The sequence below is a fragment of the Dermochelys coriacea genome, chromosome 6 (assembly GCF_009764565.3).
Source record: "Dermochelys coriacea isolate rDerCor1 chromosome 6, rDerCor1.pri.v4, whole genome shotgun sequence".
Taxonomy (NCBI): domain Eukaryota; kingdom Metazoa; phylum Chordata; order Testudines; family Dermochelyidae; genus Dermochelys; species Dermochelys coriacea.
Genome location: NC_050073.1, coordinates 3,654,392 through 3,668,672, shown reverse-complemented (window position 1 = coordinate 3,668,672; position 14,281 = coordinate 3,654,392). Strand labels below are relative to the sequence as shown.

Sequence of the window (14,281 nt, the reverse complement as noted above, 5' to 3'; positions counted from 1 at the left end):
AGCTCCTAAGGGATTTAAGAGGCTACATCATATGGGAGTGAGACGCCTAACAGAGAAGGCTAAAATCTTGGGGGTTCCGTTTGTGAAAAGTTTTGGTATTTCGGAATTTGGTTTCGTTCCAAATCAGATCAAAACCAAATTCACTGAAAAGCTTTGTGAAGGGACAAACCCCCCAAACATTTCACCCTACTGAACTGGTATCTTCTGACAAAACTAAGCTGTGCTGGAAAATTTCCAACCAGTTCTAGTGCCTAATCCACTTACGCCGTTCTGAAAATCCCAGGTGCTGTTGAAAGTCAATGAGATGTGTGCTCCTAAGTCACTTGGGCACTTTGAAATCCCCACCCACAATGTTCAGGCTCACAGGGTCTCAGGAATTCGGGGCCTGCAGCAGATTCAGTCTGCAGGCAACCTAAGGATCCCAGCTGGCCTGAGCAGGCTGTTGGATTGGCTACGCTGCCTGATTGGTGGGAAGAGTCCCCAGACCGGCACTTAAGCCCAGCAGCTGCAGCAGGTCAATGGCTGCTCAAAGCGTTTGCTGAAGGCTGCCTTAGCTCCTGTGCCTGCTTGTTCCCAGCCCCACTCTGGCAGTGCCTCCAGCTTTTCCTTATTCCAGGTAATTCCTTATTCCTGATCTTCAGCTGCGATTTCTGAATTCAGCTCTGGCCCAGGCTCTGGCATTTGGCCTCTGACTCCAGTTCGGACCTGGGCTCCGACTCCGGTTCCTGACTCCAGCTTTGACCCTTGGTTCCAATTCCTGGCTACCACTAACCACTAGGCCTGACTCCTGCTCTAACCACTAGGCCTGACTCCTGCTCTAACCACTAAGCCTGACCGATCACTGACATGGTGAACAGATAACAGGCAGGAAAAACATGTTCAGGAAGCTGGATTCTCTCTGTGTTTGAATCAACGGAGAGCTCCAGATGTCAGTTTAGCTGTCCCACAAGAGCAGCCTGCCCCGCTGGGAGTTCTCACTCCCTCTGTGCCCTGCCGTGGCTGGTGGCTCTGGCTCACCCCTGCTGTGTGGTCAGTTCCCAGTTACCTGTATGAGCGAGTAGTCATTGGGGATCAAGTGGAAGTGGCTGCTGGCTACTTCCAGGGCACAGCCCGGTGTCAGAACAGGTAGGGACTAGCCTGCCTTAGCCAGGCAGCACCACCGACGGGACTTTAATGGCCAGGTCAGCAGTGCTGACCAGAGCTGCCGCGACCCAATGCCTTACATTCCGTGACCCAGTGCTGGGTCGCGACCTGCAATTTGGAAACCACTGGTCTAGCGGGCTAGAGTAGGGAGGGCTGGGAGTCAGGACTCCTGGGTTCCAACCCTGACTCTGAAAGTATACAGAGAGATCACAGTGTCCTGTGTCTGCACTGAGCTCTGTCCCCAGCCCCTTCGAGTCTGTGTCTGCGATGGGGATCGCAGCCGTTAGTCAAAACTTAGACCCCAATTATTGCTCTTGTCCGTTGTCCCTCTGAGGTACAGGAAGTGCGGGAGGTGAACGACTGCCATGGCCCCAGTCGGTTCCACCCGGATGTTGAACAAAAGGCCGGCCACCATCCATTGCTGTTTCTCAGATGCGCTCAGATGCCCATCCCAGGAGTTGTATCCGTACTGGATGGTCACGGCTGCCCTCACCTCAAACCCCAGTTCGGTTTCAGAGCAATGGAAGGAGCCTGCCCCGGGGAGGTGAACCCTGCACAGTGTGGGGAGAAAGGGAGACGGGGAATTAATCAGTGCGAGATGGAACTAGCCAACCTCCTGCTCCCACTGACACCAGCTGGAGTCAGGTCCGTTAATCTCCATTGTTTGTGTGGGTATTACTGTAGGGCATAGAGGCTCAGATCAGAACTGGGTCCCCATTGTGCCGGGCACCACATAGACCCTGGCCGAGATCAGGGGCCCTCTTGTGCCAGGCGCTGCACAGACCCCAACCGACATCTGGGCCCTCTTGTGCCGGGCACCACACAGACCCCGGCCGAGATCAGGGCTCCCTTGTGCCGGGCGCTGCACAAACAAATCACAAGGGACAGTCCTTGCCCCAGAGAGCAAATAGTTCTCCTCATTTTACAGATGGGGACCCGAGGCCCAGGGTGGATTAAATCAGTGGCTCTCAACATGGGGCCCCCTGGGGGGGGATGATCAGGTTTCAGGAGCTCCATCAAAATAAAGCAGAGAGCAGGGCTGGCGTTAGACTCGCCAGGGACTGGGGCTGAAGCTGAAGTCTGAGCAACTTAGCTCTGTGGGCCCCTCTGTGGTGTGGGACCCCAGGGCAATTGCCCTGCTGGCTAGTCCCTAACACCGGCCCTCGCTTTCAATGACTGGATATGCAGAAAAACCACTGTTGTGGCCCAGGTGGGCCGTGGAGTTTTTAAAGCACATTGTGGGGGGGCCTCAGAAAGAAAAAGGTGGAGAACCCCTGGATTCAATGATTGGCCCGAGGGGTTAGGGAGTCGGTGACAGAGGCAAGAATTAAACTCCAGTCTCCTACATCCCAGTCTAGTGTCTTACCGAGAAGACACCAGGTTCACCCCTTCAGGCTCTCACCTGTAGACTCTGGGCTTCCCCTCGGACTCTAGCACAAGCTCTGGCTTCACTTCTGAGAGGTCCTAAGACACAGGAACAGGGCGTTAAGGTGGCTCCATTGGGAGCAGAGCTCTTGGAGGAGGGAACCCGGGTGGCTGTGGGCATGTGTTCAGCTGGGGGCTGATTCCATGGTCTGAGACCCTGGCAGAGCGGACTCCTGATCAGCTGGATTCAAGCCCCACAATCAGTCACTGCCCTGGGGGGTGGGGCGGGGGGGTTCCCAGGTAACAGAGACACACACCCCCTCACCCGCCCTGGTCATAGAGCCAGGAGCTTGGGGGGAGAGTTTTGCAAACCATTGCTCCTGTTCAGTTGGCTGAAGAAGCTACTTTATTTCAGCTGGGAATAGAACCCAGGAGTCCTGACTCCCAGGTCCCACCCTCATCCCCTACACCCCATTCCCCTTCCAGAGCCAGAGCCAGAACCCTGGAGTCCTGACTCCCAGTCCCCTGACCCCACTGATTGGTCTTGTTTCCTTTTCCAGTCTGCACCGCACCAACCCAGCCAGGTAACTTCCTCTGAAGGGCCAGCTGGAGGTGCTAGAGTACCCCAGCAGCGAGTGTGAGGTCCCCATTCCTACCTCCTCTGTCACACACCACATGCATTTCTCCTGCTTCCTGGAGGGGTCCATGGTGAGGTCCTCCCCACTGGGTCCATCTCCTGCTGCAGAGAGGAAACACCATTCCAGCTCGGCATAGCCCCGGGCCCAGCTCAGTGGGATCATCATCTGGGCTGCCGTGGGGCTGCTCTGCAAGCTGATGCCATAGGAAAGGATCAGCTATGGTACAGCTTGACCCACAGCGCCTCCATGGGGCAGGGTTTCCAGTTTATACAATGGGACAGGCTGGGACTGGAGTAGCCAGGAGCACAGCGCTCCTTTCCTGGTCCCTACAGTGCCTCCTGCTGGCAGAGGCCAGACTTGGAGCCAGAATAGCCAGGAGCTCCCCCACAGCCAGAGCACCCCCTCAGCCAGAGCTCCTGCCCTGGTCCCTATAGTGCCCCTGCTGGCAGAGGCCAGGGCTGGGTTGGCCAGGAGCTATCCTCAGCCAGTGCTCCTGCCCTACTCCCTACTGTGCCCCTCCTGGGAGAGCCAGGAGTTAAAAACACAGTCAATCTCTTGGGGCTTGATCCAAAGTCATTGGCACAAATCCCCCATTAATCTGATTTCTAGCCAATTCGCCATCTCCGTGGCTGGGATTCTTCTGTGCTGCACAGGAAAGCCCCAGCAAACAACCCTCTGCCTGGCAACAGAAAGTTTGCAGGAAATATAAAAAAGGGGAACCACAGTCTGAAGACAGCAGTGAATCTGGCTCCAGACTATGGGGGAATTTCCACTTTCGGAGGGGAAACAACAGCGAAATTTGCATCGCATGGGTAAGAAAAGCCAAGCACAGGGAAAGGGGTTAAAGCAAAACAGGGTGGGATTGGCACCAGCCTCCCAGCTACAAACAGCTGGCATCTCCATCACTCCCAGTTAGCAAGGGGGAAAGGGACTTTCCGGAGCTGGGATGTGGGGGCAGATCTCCCTTACTGATCCCCGCGGCCTCAGCCAGGGGTCCCTGGCTCATGGCTCTCAGCATCTCCTGTGCTACCAGCTACCAGCACTCCCAGCTATCTTCGAGACACCACTGACTTCCTGAGGAAACTACAGTCCATTGGTGATCTTCCTAAAAACACCATCCTAGCCACTATGGATGTAGAAGCCCTCCACACCAACACTCCACACAAAGATGGGCTACAAGCCGTCAGGAACAGTATCCCTGATACTGTCACGGCTAACCTGGTGGCTGAACTTTGTGACTTTGTCCTCACCCATAACTATTTCACATTTGGTGACAATGTATACCTTCAAATCAGCGGCACTGCGATGGGTACCCGCATGGCCCCACAGTATGCCAACATTTTTATGGCTGACTTAGAACAACGCTTCCTCAGCTCTCGTCCCCTAATGACCCTACTCTACTTGTGCTACATTGATGACATCTTCATCATCTGGACCCATGGAAAAGAAGCTCTTGAGGAATTCCACCATGATTTCAACAATTTCCATCCCACCATCAACTTCAGCCTGGACCAGTCCACACAAGAGATCCACTTCCTGGACATTACGGTGCTAATAAGGGATGGTCACATAAACACCGCCCTATATCGGAAACCTACTGACCGCTATTCCTACCTACATGCCTCTAGCTTTCATCCAGATCATACCACTCGATCCATTGTCTACAGCCAAGTGCTACGATATAACCGCATTTGCTCCAACCCCTCAGACAGAGACAAACACCTACAAGATCTCTATCATGCATTCCTACAACTACAATACCCACCTGCTGAAGTGAAGAAACAGATTGACAGAGCCAGAAGAGTACCCAGAAGTCACCTACTACAGGACAGGCCCAACAAAGAAAATAACAGAACGCCACTAGCCATCACCTTCAGCCCCCAACTAAAACCTCTCCAACGCATCATCAAGGATCTACAACCTATCCTGAAGGACGACCCATCACTCTCACAGATCTTGGGAGACAGGCCAGTCCTTGCTTACAGACAGCCCCCCAATCTGAAGCAAATACTCACCAGCAACCACACACCAAACAACAGAACCACTAACCCAGGAACCTATCCTTGCAACAAAGCCCGTTGCCAACTCTGTCCACATATCTATTTAGGGGATACCATCATAGGGCCTAATCATAGATTCATAGATACGAAGGTCAGAAGGGACCACTCTGATCATCTAGTCCGACCTCCTGCACAGCGCAGGCCACAGAATGTCACCCACCCACTCCTATGAAAAACCTCACCCATGTCTGAGCTATTGAAGTCCTCAAATCATGGTTCAAAACTTCAAGGAGCAGAGAAGCCTCCCTCCAGTCAACCATGCCCCATGCTACAGAGGAAGGCAAAAAAACCTCCAGGGCCTCTCCAATCTGCCCTGGAGGAAAACTCCCTCCCGACCCCAAACATGGCAATCAGCCAAACCCTGAGCACATGGGCAAGATTCACCAGCCAGATACCCAGGAAAGAATTTTCTATAGTAAATCAGATCCCATCCATCTAATATCCCATCTCAGGGATTTGGCCTATTTACCCTGAATATTTAAAGATCAATTACTTACCAAAATCCCATTATCCCATCATACCATCTCCTCCATAAACTTATCGAGTAGAATCTTAAAACCAGATAGATCTTTTGCCCCCACTGCTTCCCTTGGAAGGTTATTCCAAAACTTCACTCCTCTGATGGTTAAAAATCTTCGTCTGATTTCAAGTCTAAACTTCCTGGTGGCCAGTTTATACCCATTTGTTCTTGTGTCCACATTGGTGCTGAGCTGAAATAATTCCTCTCCCTCTCCTATATTTATCCCTCTGATATATTTATAGAGAGCAATGATATCTCCCCTCAACCTTCTTTTAGTTAGGCTAAACAAGCCAAGCTCCTTAAGTCTCCTTTCATAAGACAAGTTTTCCATTCCTCGGATCATCCAACAGCCCTTCTCTGTACCTGCTCCAGTTTGAATTCATCCTTTTTAAACATGGGAGACCAGAACTGCACACAGTATTCTAGGTGAGGTCTCACCAGTGCCTTGTATAACGGTACTAAAACCTCCTTATCCCTACTGGAAATGCCTCTCCTGATGCATCCCAAAACCGCATTAGCTTTTTTCACAGCCGTATCACATTGGCAGCTCATAGTCATCCTATGATCAACCAATACTCCAAGGTCCTTCTCCTCTTCCGTTACTTCTAATTGATGCGTCCCCAACTTATAACTAAAATTCTTGTTATTAATCCCTAAATGCATAACCTTACACTTCTCACTATTAAATTTCATCCTATTACTATTACTCCAGTTTACAAGGTCATCCAGATCCTCCTGTATAATATCCCGATCCTTCTCCGAATTGGCAATACCTCCCAGCTTTGTATCATCTGCAAACTTTATTAGCACACTCCCACTTTTTGTGCCAAGGTCAGTAACAAAAAGATTAAATAAGATTGGTCCCAAAACCGATCCCTGAGGAACTCCACTGGTAACCTCCCTCCAACCTGACAGTTCGCCTTTCAGTAGGACCCGTTGCAGTCTCCCCTTTAACCAATTCCTTATCCACCTTCTGATGTTCATATTGATCCCCATCTTCTCCAATTTAACTAATAATTCCCCATGTGGCACGGTATCAAATGCCTTACTGAAATCTAGGTAAATTAGATCCACTGCATTTCCTTTATCTAAAAAATCTGTTACTTTTTCAAAAAAGGAGATTAGGTTGGTTTGGCACGATCTACCTTTTGTAAAACCATGTTGTATTTTGTCCCATTTACCATTGACTTCAATGTCCTTAACTAATTTCTCCTTCAAAATTTTTTCCAGGACCTTGCATACTACAGATGTCAAACTAACTGGCCTGTAGTTACCTGGATCACTTTTTTTTCCTTTCTTAAAAATAGGAACTATATTAGCAATTCTCCAATCATTCGGTACTATTCCTGAGTTTACAGATTCATTAAAAATTCTTGCTAATGGGCTTGCAATTTCAGGTGCCAATTCCTTTAATATTCTTGGATGAAGATTATCTGGGCCCCCCGATTTAGTCCCATTAAGCTGTTTCAGTTTCGCTTCTACCTCTGATATGGTAATATCTACCTCTATATCCTCCTTCCCATTTGTCATGCTACCATTATCCCCAAGATCCTCTTTAGCCTTATTAAAGACTGAGGCAAAGTATTTGTTTAGATATTGGGCCATGCCTAGATTATCTTTAACCTCCGCTCCATCCTCAGTGTTAAGCGGCCCCACTTCTTCCTTCTTAGTTTTCTTCTTATTTATATGGCTATAGAACCTTTTACTATTGGTTTAATTCCCTTTGCAAGGTCCAACTCTACTCGACTTTTAGCCTCTCTGACTTTATCCCTACATCTTCTGACCTCAATTAGGTAGCTTTCCTTGCTGATCCCTCCCATCTTCCACTCCCTGTATGCTTTCTGCTTCTTCATAATCACCTCTCTAAGATGCTTGCTCATCCAGCTTGGTCTACAACTCCTTCCTATGAATTTTTTCCCCTTTCTTGGGATACAGGCTTCCGATAGCTTCTGCAGTTTTGATTTAAAGTAATCCCAGGCCTCAACTGCCTTTAGATCCATAAGTTCTTCAGTCCAATCCACTTCCCTAACTAATTGCCTTAATTTTTGAAAGTCAGTCCTTTTGAAATCAAAAACCCTAGTTGCAGATTTATTTTTGTTAATCCTTCCATTTAGTTTGAACTGAATTAGCTCATGATCACTTGAGCCAAGATTGTCCCCTACAACCATTTCTTCTATGAGGTCCTCGCTACTCACCAAAATTAAATCTAAAATGGCATCCCCTCTAGTCGGTTCAGCAACTACTTGATGAAGGAATCCATCAGCTATCGCATCTAGGAAAATCTGAGCCCTATTATTATTACTAGCACTGGTCCTCCAGTCTATATCTGGGAAGTTAGTCTCCCATGATCACGCAGTTTCCATTAGTATTTACTTTATTAAAGACATTAAAAAGGGCTCTATCCATAACCAAATTAGATCCCGGAGGTCTATAGCACACCCCAAGCACTATCGCAGGAGAGGCTTTACTAGTTTTCTTCCCCAATGTAATTTTTGCCCAGACAGACTCTGTCTTATCCATTGCATCGCTTCTTATTTCTTTACATTCTAACTCATCGTTGATATATAATGCTACTCCACCCCCTTTACCTTTGTTTCTGTCTTTCCTAAACAGCACATACCCTTCAATACCTGTAGTCCAGTCATGACTACTATTCCACCATGTTTCTGTTATCCCTATAATATCTGGTTTCACTTCCTGCACCAGTAGCTCTAGTTCCTCCATTTTGTTACCTAGACTCCTCGCATTGGTGTATAAACATCTTAATTTTTGCTGTTTGGCCTCGCTCACATTTTGTACCCTATTAGGCACAGTCATTCTACAGCCAGTATAACCTATTAGACTAGTATCCACACCGCCCTCGCTCCTTATATACATTCTCCTACCCATGGCTGTATCCTTTCTTACTTCATCTTCTTCCCTCTCAATGCTAAAATCTGGCGTGGAGATTTTCTGGACATCTCCCATCCATCTCCCCCCAATTCCTAGTTTAAAGCTCTCTTTATCAGTTGTGCCAGCCTCGATCCTAGAAGTCTATTTCCTTCCCTACTCAGATGAAGTCCATCCCGAGAGAACTGACCTCTGTCCGTGAATGCCTCCCAGTGGCCATACATCCCAAAGCCCTCCTTATAGCACCACTGCCTAAGCCATCTGTTGACAGTCATAATCTTGTCACACCTTTGTTGCCCTTCTCTAGGAACAGGAAGGATCCCGCTAAAGATCACCTGAGCCTCAATTTCCTTAAGCGTCTTCCCCAGCCTAGCATAGTCTCCCTTGATACTTTCCAGCGAGAATCTGGCTGTATCATTTGTTCCCACATGAAGGATAATTAGGGGATTCTTTCCCGCTCCCTTGAGGATCCTTTTCAACCTCAGGTCTACATCCCGTATTTTAGCACCCGGAAGAAAGCACACCCTTCTATTCTCTGGATCAGCTCTAGTTACAGGCCTGTCTATTCTTCTCAATAAAGAGTCCCCGATCACATAGACCTGCCTTTTCCTGGTGACAGTGCTATTCTCCAGTCTCTCCCCTGTTCCCTCTGGCTGCAAGTTCTTTCCATTCCTATTTTCCCTTACAATTCTCTTCAACCCATCCTGTATCCTCCTGGGGCTCATATTTGGTGTAGTCTCCCTTGACTCTTCCCCTTTTTCTATAGGGCTAGCCTCTCTTCTCTTCTTCCTTACCCTTCCACCTTCAGCGACTACCTGCTGAGCCCCTTCATTTTCCAACTCTGCAAACCTGTTCCTAAGCTCTATTTCTCCTTCACTAGCCCGTCTTTTCCTCTGCCTGGTTCTTTGAGTCACATGTTTCCACTGACCACTTTCCTCATCCAGTCTCTCCTCAAAATTCCCCAGCCCTGCTTCCATCTGTGAGTCTGAGCTTTTCCCTTCAGATACCTCATATCTTTGCTCCATCATCTGCTCAAACCCCTTCCTAAACTCAACCAGACTTTCCACCTGCATCTCCAAACCTCGGATCTTTTCCTCCATCAGCTCCATCAGACGGCATTTCATGCAGACAAAACTCTTACCGGTTCCCCCCTCCAGGATCATGTACATACCACAGCTTCCACATCCAGTCATCCTCAATGTGTCTTTCACTGCAGGAGTCACTCCCACAGCTGCCTCTGTATCTGTCATCTCCTTCCCACCTAAATCCTGTTAATCTGGGAAACACAAGCCACACCAAAAAGACCACCCCCCCAGCAAAAGCAAACCCCAAACAAGCACAATCCAAACTCCCCTTGCAAACTCCCACTCAAACTCCCCTGTTTAGAGCTCTGTTTGCTAGCTCCTGTGCCACTGCAGCTGTCTCACATCAGCCACACTATCAGAGGCTCCTTCACCTGCGCATCTACCAATGTGATATATGCCATCATGTGCCAGCAATGCCCCTCTGCCATGTACATTGGCCAAACTGGACAGTCTCTACGTAAAAGAATGAATGGGCACAAATCAGACGTCAAGAATTATAACATTCAAAAACCAGTTGGAGAATACTTCAATCTCTCCGGTCACTCGATCACAGACCTAAGAGTGGCTATCCTTCAACAAAAAAGCTTCAAAAACAGACTCCAACGAGAGACTGCTGAATTGGAATTAATTTGCAAACTGGATACAATTAACTTACGCTTGAATAGAGACTGGGAATGGATGAGTCATTACACAAAGTAAAACTATTTCCCCATGTTTCAGAGTAGCAGCCGTGTTAGTCTGTATTCGCAAAAAGAAAAGGAGTACCGGTGGCACCTTAGAGACTAACAAATTTATTAGAGCATAAGCTTTCGTGAGCTACAGCTCACTTCATCGGATGCATTTGGTGGAAAAAACAGAGGAGAGATTTATATACACACACACAGAGAACATGAAACAATGGGTTTATCATACACACTGTAAGGAGAGTGATCACTTAAGATAAGCCATCACCAACAGCAGGGGGGGGAAGGAGGAAAACCTTTCATGGTGACAAGCAGGTAGGCTAATTCCAGCAGTTAACAAGAATATCAGAGGAACAGTGGGGGGTGGGGTGGGAGGGAGAAATACCATGGGGAAATAGTTTTACTATCCACAGCCTCAGAAACAACTCTGACATCATAATCAAAAAGGCTGACAAAGGAGGTGCTGTCGTCATCATGAATAGGTCAGAGTATGAACAAGAGGCTACTAGGCAGCTCTCCAACACCACTTTCTACAAGCCATTACCCTCTGATCCCACTGAGAGTTACCAAAAGAAACTACAGCATTTGCTCAAGAAACTCCCTGAAAAAGCACAAGAACAAATCCGCACAGACACACCCCTGGAGCCAGGACCTGGGGTATTCTATCTGCTACCCAAGATCCATAAACCTGGAAATCCTGGACGCCCCATCATCTCAGGCATTGGCACCCTGACAGCAGGATTGTCTGGCTATGTAGACTCCCTCCTCAGGCCCTTCGTTACCAGCACTCCCAGCTATCTTCGAGACACCACCGATTTCCTGAGGAAACTACAGTCCATTGGTGATCTTCCTAAAAACACCATCCTAGCCACTATGGATGTAGAAGCCTCTACACCAACATTCCACACAAAGATGGACTACAAGCCGTCAGGAACAGTATCCCCGATACTGTCACGGCTAACCTGGTGGCAGAACTTTGTGACTTTGTCCTGACCCATAACTATTTCACATTTGGTGACAATGTATACCTTCAAATCAGCGGCACTGCGATGGGTACCCGCATGGCCCCACAGTATGCCAACATTTTTATGGCTGACTTAGAACAACGCTTCCTCAGCTCTCGTTCCCTAATGCCCCTACTCTACTTGCGCTACATTGATGACATCTTCATCATCTGGACCCATGGAAAAGAAGCTCTTGAGGAATTCCACCATGATTTCAACAATTTCCATCCCACCATCAACCTCAGCCTGGACCAGTCCACACAAGAGATCCACTTCCTGGACACTACGGTGCTAATAAGCGATGGTCACATAAACACCACCCTATATCGGAAACCTACTGACCGCTATTCCTACCTACATGCCTCTAGCTTTCATCCAGATCATACCACTCGATCCATTGTCTACCGCCAAGCGCTACGATATAACCGCATTTGCTCCAACCCCTCAGACAGAGACAAACACCTACAAGATCTCTATCATGCATTCCTACAAGTACAATACCCACCTGCTGAAGTGAAGAAACAGATTGACAGAGCCAGAAGAGTACCCAGAAGTCACCTACTACAGGACAGGCCCAACAAAGAAAACAACAGAACGCCACTAGCCATCACCTTCAGCCCCCAACTAAAACCCCTCCAACGCATCATCAAGGATCTACAACCTATCCTGAAGGACGAGCCATCGCTTTCTCAGATCTTGGGAGACAGACCAGTCCTTGCTTACAGACAGCCCCCCAATCTGAAGCAAATACTCACCAGCAACCACACACCACACAACAGAACCACTAACCCAGGAACCTATCCTTGCAACAAAGCCCGTTGCCAACTCTGTCCACATATCTATTCAGGGGATACCATCATAGGGCCTAATCACATCAGCCACACTATCAGAGGCTCGTTCACCTGCGCATCTACCAATGTGATATATGCCATCATGTGCCAGCAATGCCCCTCTGCCATGTACATTGGTCAAACTGGACAGTCTCTACGTAAAAGAATGAATGGACACAAATCAGACGTCAAGAATTATAACATTCAAAAACCAGTTGGAGAACACTTCAATCTCTCTGGTCACTCGATCACAGACCTAAGAGTGGCTATACTTCAACAAAAAAGCTTCAAAAACAGACTCCAACGAGAGACTGCTGAATTGGAATTAATTTGCAAACTGGATACAATTAACTTAGGCTTGAATAGAGACTGGGAATGGATGAGTCATTACACAAAGTAAAACTATTTCCCCATGTTATTTCTCCCTCCCACCCCACCCCCCACTGTTCCTCTGATATTCTTGTTAACTGCTGGAATTAGCCTACCTGCTTGTCACCATGAAAGGTTTTCCTCCTTCCCCCCCCTGCTGTGGGTGATGGCTTATCTTAAGTGATCACTCTCCTTACAGTTTCAGAGTAGCAGCCGTGTTAGTCTGTATTCTCAAAAAGAAAAGGAGTACTTGTGGCACCTTAGAGACTAATATTAAATAATAATAAATAATAATAATAAAATTAGTCTCTAAGGTGCCACAAGTACTCCTTTTCTCCTTACAGTGTGTATGATAAACCCATTGTTTCATGTTCTCTGTGTGTGTATATAAATCTCTCCTCTGTTTTTTCCACCAAATGCATCCGATGAAGTGAGCTGTAGCTCACGAAAGCTTATGCTCTAATAAATTTGTTAGTCTCTAAGGTGCCACAAGTACTCCTTTTCTTTTAGCATCTCCTGTGTCATCCACACAGTATGGCCTTCTCTGTAGGTGCTCACCAGCTCCTCAATCATCTCCATGACCTCTTCTCTCTCCTGTCCTTTCCAGGGGTCAACCATAGGGCCCCCCTGCTGAGGGTCTTGGCCGCTCTCTCCAGGATCCTCCTGAGACCCTCCTTGCCCAAGCTGCCCAAGGTTTGTGCCACTCTCTGCTCCCTGCATCGCTCCTCGTAAGTCTCCAGCACCTTGGCCAGTCCCCCTGCCAGCTCCCCCCGTCTGATGGCCCTGAGCACTTCCCCAGCAGTCTCCAAGCCAGAGCGCACCCCGTAGTGGTTGATCAGCTCGGCGGAGACCTCTGCAGGCTTCACTCTCCCCAGCCGGCCCCAGGGGATGGGGTTGTAGCCCCCTTTCTGCCCCATGTCAGCCAGCTTGACCTTGAACCTCCCAAGCTCATCCTCCCCCAGCTCATTCAAGGTGCAGAGCAGGTGGCCCCTAGCTCTGGAGGTGGCTGATTGTTGCTCCCGGCGCTGCTCCTCATAAGCATCCAGCAACGCAGCCAATTCCTCAGCCAGATCTCCCCGGTCCACAGCTCTCAGCCCCTCCACAGTCACCTCCAGCTCGGCATCCACCGTCAGCCATCGAGAGGGGTGGAAGGGCTTTGCTCCCCTCAGCAGCCCCGAGCCCTCCAGCCCCCTCTTCAGCCACACCTGACTGATCTTGGCCCTTAACTCCTTCAGCTCCCAGCCTGCCAGCTCCTTCAGGGCTTCCAGCAGGTGCTGCCTGCCTCTCTTCTCCATTGGATCTGGGACAGCAGAGAGACAAGAGCAGGAAGCTGAGCCACTGATGCTCAGAAAGCAAGGGGAGGAGCTACATGGCCAAACCCCCTCGACATGGTCCCTTAGCCCCACCATCTCTTTTCTATATGTTCTAATCCCGCCCTCTTCACCATAGTATCTAGTCATTCAAGAAGCAATGTGACCCACAGCTGTCAAAAGTGGACCACACTCTCTCTTATTCAGGCAGCAAATTTGGGGAGGTGGTTTTACCTCTGTGTGCGGTACTGGACACCAACGCTGGGGTGCTGAGTCCAGTTCTGGAGGGCCCATTTCCAAAAGGATGTTGGAAAATCAGAGAAGGTGCGAAGAAGAGCCACAAAAATGGTGGGAGAAAGTGCCTGAGAGTGAGAGATGTAAAAAG

General features: G+C 48.8%; 1 protein-coding gene across 2 annotated transcripts in view; it reads right to left on the bottom strand.

The window, feature by feature from the left end:
- Positions 1–13,313, bottom strand: part of LOC122460773 (caspase recruitment domain-containing protein 8-like) — a 49,021-nt gene extending 35,708 nt beyond the window's left edge. The window contains exons 1-3 of one of the 2 annotated variants that reach the window (XM_043517317.1): positions 13,145–13,313; positions 2,546–2,607; positions 1,471–1,694 (exon numbers count right to left, since the gene is read on the bottom strand). In XM_043517317.1, the coding sequence (XP_043373252.1) occupies positions 1,471–1,694; positions 2,546–2,607; positions 13,145–13,306 (448 nt within the window). In that variant the 5' untranslated portion in view covers positions 13,307–13,313. Of the gene's footprint in view, positions 1–1,470; positions 1,695–2,545; positions 2,608–3,180; positions 4,165–13,144 lie in introns of those variants that run through there. The other variant, XM_043517318.1, reaches the window with a different exon arrangement.
- Positions 13,314–14,281: the final 968 nt, after the last annotated feature.